The following is a 3,657-nucleotide window of genomic DNA, read 5'->3' as shown; positions in this document are numbered from 1 at the left end:
TTTGACGTTTGCGAGACGAGGCTGAGGGCACGCGCGGTGCGGCTTGAGGAGAACTCTAGAATATATAAAGTGCCATAACTTTGTCAAAAATGATCGAAACGTCGTGAAGTTCGAACTTGATCTGTAACTTATCATGAGGAAACCATGTAACAAGTTTGAAACCATTAGCATAAAGAGCTCAGAAAAAGAAGTCCGGAAAACTGTTCTTTGCATGACGGACTGACGGACTGACAGACTGGCAGACTGACAGACAGACGGAGGGACGGCGTGCAAACCTATAGTCCCCTCCGGTGTTCACAGGTCGGGGACTAATGAGGACCACACATTACACCTTGTTATTTTCTGCTGCCAGAATAATCGAATAACCTCTGGCAAGGTCGCTTGTGTTTACTCGGTCACTGTCTGATACATTTTGGAAAATTCTGCCATTTTTGAATCCTTGATATTGAGCTTGTCAATTGAATGAAGGACAGAAAGATGGCAAATGCTTCATCTAATCTGACTGAAATATTATCAATCTTCCAACATTTTGAAGTTTTGGTAAATTTTGAATACTTTTTGTGATTTTTCTTTTCAGTGAAACAAATGAAACTGGTTTCTTGTTACAACTGTTCTCAGTTGTTCTGCTCAGAAGTTTTAAATCATCACATGACACAGAATGTTTGTCAAGAAACTGAAACGTTTAGCAGCGCGTCTTCCAACCGCAGTTGTAAAAGCTGCGCAGAGACTCTCAAGAATATCCAAGGAAGGAAGAGACCACACAAATGTTCTGTTTGTGGTAAGGATTTTTTTTATTCATCACATTTGCGTCAACATCAACGGATACATACCGGAGAGAAGCCTTACAAGTGTTCTTTGTGTCTTGAAGCATTTGTTTATCGAGCAACTTTAATAAGTCATCAAAAAATACACACAGGAGAGAAGCCACACAAGTGTTCTGTGTGTCTTAAGGCATTTCCTCGGAGAGCAACATTAATAAAGCATCAAAAAATACACACAGAAAAGAAACCCGACAAGTGTTCCATTTGCAACGAGGATTTTGCTTCTTCATCCCATTTGCATCAACATCAAAAAATGCACACGGGAGAGAATGTACACAAGTGCTCTGTGTGTTTCAAGGCATTTGTTGATAAAAGCAAATTTAAAATGCATCAAAGGATACACACAGGAGAGAAGCCTTTCAAGTGTTCTGTTTGTAACAAGGATTTTGTTGATTTATCAAATATGCGCCGACATAAAAAAACTCACATGGGAGAGAAGCCATATAAGTGTTCTGTTTGTAACAAGGATTTTGTTGATTTATCAAATATGCGCCGACATAAAAAAACTCACATGGGAGAGAAGCCGTATAAGTGTTCTGTGTGTTTTAACGCATTTGGTAATAAAGCAATGTTAAAAAGGCATCAAAGGATACACACAGGAGAGAAGCCTTCCAAGTGTTCTGTGTGTCTTAAGGCATTTGGTGATCAAGGCACATTAAAAAAGCATCAAAGGATACACACAGGAGAGAAGCCTTACAAGTGTTCTGTGTGTTTTAAGGCATTTGGTGATCAAGGCATATTAAAAAAGCATCAAAGGATACACACAGGAGAGAAGCCTTACAAGTGTTCTGTGTGTTTTAAGGCATTTGGTGATCAAGGCAAATTAAAAATGCATCAAAGGATACACACGGGAGAGAAGCCACACAAGTGCTCTGTGTGTTTTAAGGCATTTGTTCAGAGAGGAACATTGACATCTCACGAAAAACTACACACAGGAGAGAAGCCACACAAGTGTTCTCTTTGCAACAAGGATTTTGCTTGTTCATCATATTTGCATCAACATCAAAAAATGCACACAGGAGAGAAGCCACACAAGTGTTCTGTGTGTTTTAAGGCATTTCCTCAGAGACAAACATTAATAAGGCATCAAAGGATACACACAGGAGAGAAGCCACACAAGTGTTATCTTTGCAACAAGGAATTTGCTTGTTCATCATATTTGCATCAACATCAAAAAATGCACACAGGAGAGAAGCCGCACAAGTGTACTGTGTGTTTTAAGGCATTTCCTCAGAGACAAACATTAATAAGGCATCAAAGGATACACACAGGAGAGAAGCCACACAAGTGTTCTGTGTGTTTTGAGGCATTTGGTGATAAAATAATATTGAAAAAGCATCAAAGGATACACACGGGAGAGAAGCCTTACAAGTGTTCTCTTTGCAACAAGGAATTTGCTTATTCATCATATTTGCATCAACATCAAAAAATGCACACAAGAGAGAAGACACACAAGTGTTCTGTTTGCAACAAAGATTTTGCTTGTTCATCATATTTGCACCGACATCAAAAAATTCACACGGGAGAGAAGCCACACAAGTGCTCTGTGTGTTTTAAGGCATTTGTTGAGAGAGGAACATTGACACATCACGAAAAACTACACACAGGAGAGAAGCCGCACAAGTGTTCTGTGTGTTTTAAGGCCTTTCCTCTTTCGCATACTTTGAAGATGCATCAAAGAATACATACGGGAGAGAAGCCGTACAAATGCTTGGTTTGCAACAAGGATTTTGTTTATTCATCACATTTGCACCGACATCAAAAAATTCACACGGGAGAGAAGTCGCACAAGTGTTCTGTGTGTCTTAAGGCCTTTCCTCTTTCGCATACTTTGAAGATGCATCAAAGAATACATACGGGAGAGAAGCCGTACAAATGTTTGGTTTGCAACAAGGATTTTGTTTATTCATCACGTTTGCACCGACATCAAAAAATTCACACGGGAGAGAAGCCTTACAAGTGTTCTCATTGCAACAAGGATTTTTTTCATTCATCACATTTGCACCGACATCTTAGAAGTTCCCATGGGAGAGAAGCCTAAAAGTGCTCTGTGTGTGTCAAGGTATTTTGTTCAAAGATCAATTTGATTCAATCCGAATTGGTAAAATCATCATAAAGGCACCAGTCATTTCAACATGCATTCACCAATTTTAAATGTTGTTTTGTATTCTCCTTTTTTTTTTCCACATCCCCTCATTTTACAACCAGCATTGAAGTCTACGTTTTTCTATCTGGGATTCTTTAATGACAATCTTCATTAACTTGTTTAAAGTTTATGGTGGAGGTTTGGTCCTTGTTATCATCTTTATCAGGATCAGGATTTTGATTCAGTGTCGTCAACTGTGGAAAGTCTTTTTTGTGGTCAAGTAGAGGTTCAGTCGTGGCCAAAAATATTGGCACCCTCACTCGTTTTTCAAATAATGCACCATTTCTTCCAGAAAGTTGTTGAAATTTTAAAAATCTTTTGGTATCCACAAATGTATTTCTTCTGGTTTGCGGTGGAACAAAACAAAAAAAAGCTGAAAAAATTACTAAATCTGAGCTTATTCCACACAGAAATCCTAAAATGGCCCAGACAATATTATTGGCACCTTTTCAAAGTTGTTAGAAATAATTAAATTTCAAGCCGGTGATTCTCCTTTACTTTGGAATTGAACTCGCTTATGTTGAGTTGCAGGTGCCTGCAATATAAAAATCCCTCATTCAACCAGTTTGAATATAGAAAAGGAGTCATTATGCTGTTTTGTGTCACTGTGCAACGCACTGAGCATGGAGAAAATAAAGAAAACCAGAGAATTGTCTGAGGAGATCAGACACAAGATTGTAGCCAAGCCTG

The 3,657-nt window shown here is 38.7% G+C and overlaps 1 protein-coding gene across 1 annotated transcript; it reads left to right on the top strand.

The window, feature by feature from the left end:
• The first annotated feature begins 1,389 nt into the window (after positions 1–1,389).
• Positions 1,390–2,862, top strand: LOC144891967 (uncharacterized). Its single transcript, XM_078777079.1, has one exon. The coding sequence runs from the start codon at positions 1,390–1,392 to the stop codon at positions 2,860–2,862; it is 1,473 nt and encodes a 490-aa protein (XP_078633205.1).
• The last annotated feature ends 795 nt before the right edge of the window (positions 2,863–3,657 follow it).

This window comes from Myxine glutinosa, chromosome 5 (assembly GCF_964187855.1).
Source record: "Myxine glutinosa chromosome 5, kmMyxGlut1.1, whole genome shotgun sequence".
Classification (NCBI taxonomy): Eukaryota; Metazoa; Chordata; class Myxini; order Myxiniformes; family Myxinidae; genus Myxine; species Myxine glutinosa.
The sequence above is the reverse complement of the archived record's forward strand: the minus strand, read 5'-3'. Positions and strand labels throughout refer to the sequence as shown.

Coding starts and splice junctions, on each gene's coding strand:
- LOC144891967 (XM_078777079.1), top strand. CDS start 1,390: ATGTTAAAAAGGCATCAAAGGATACACACAGGAGAGAAGCCTTCCAAG.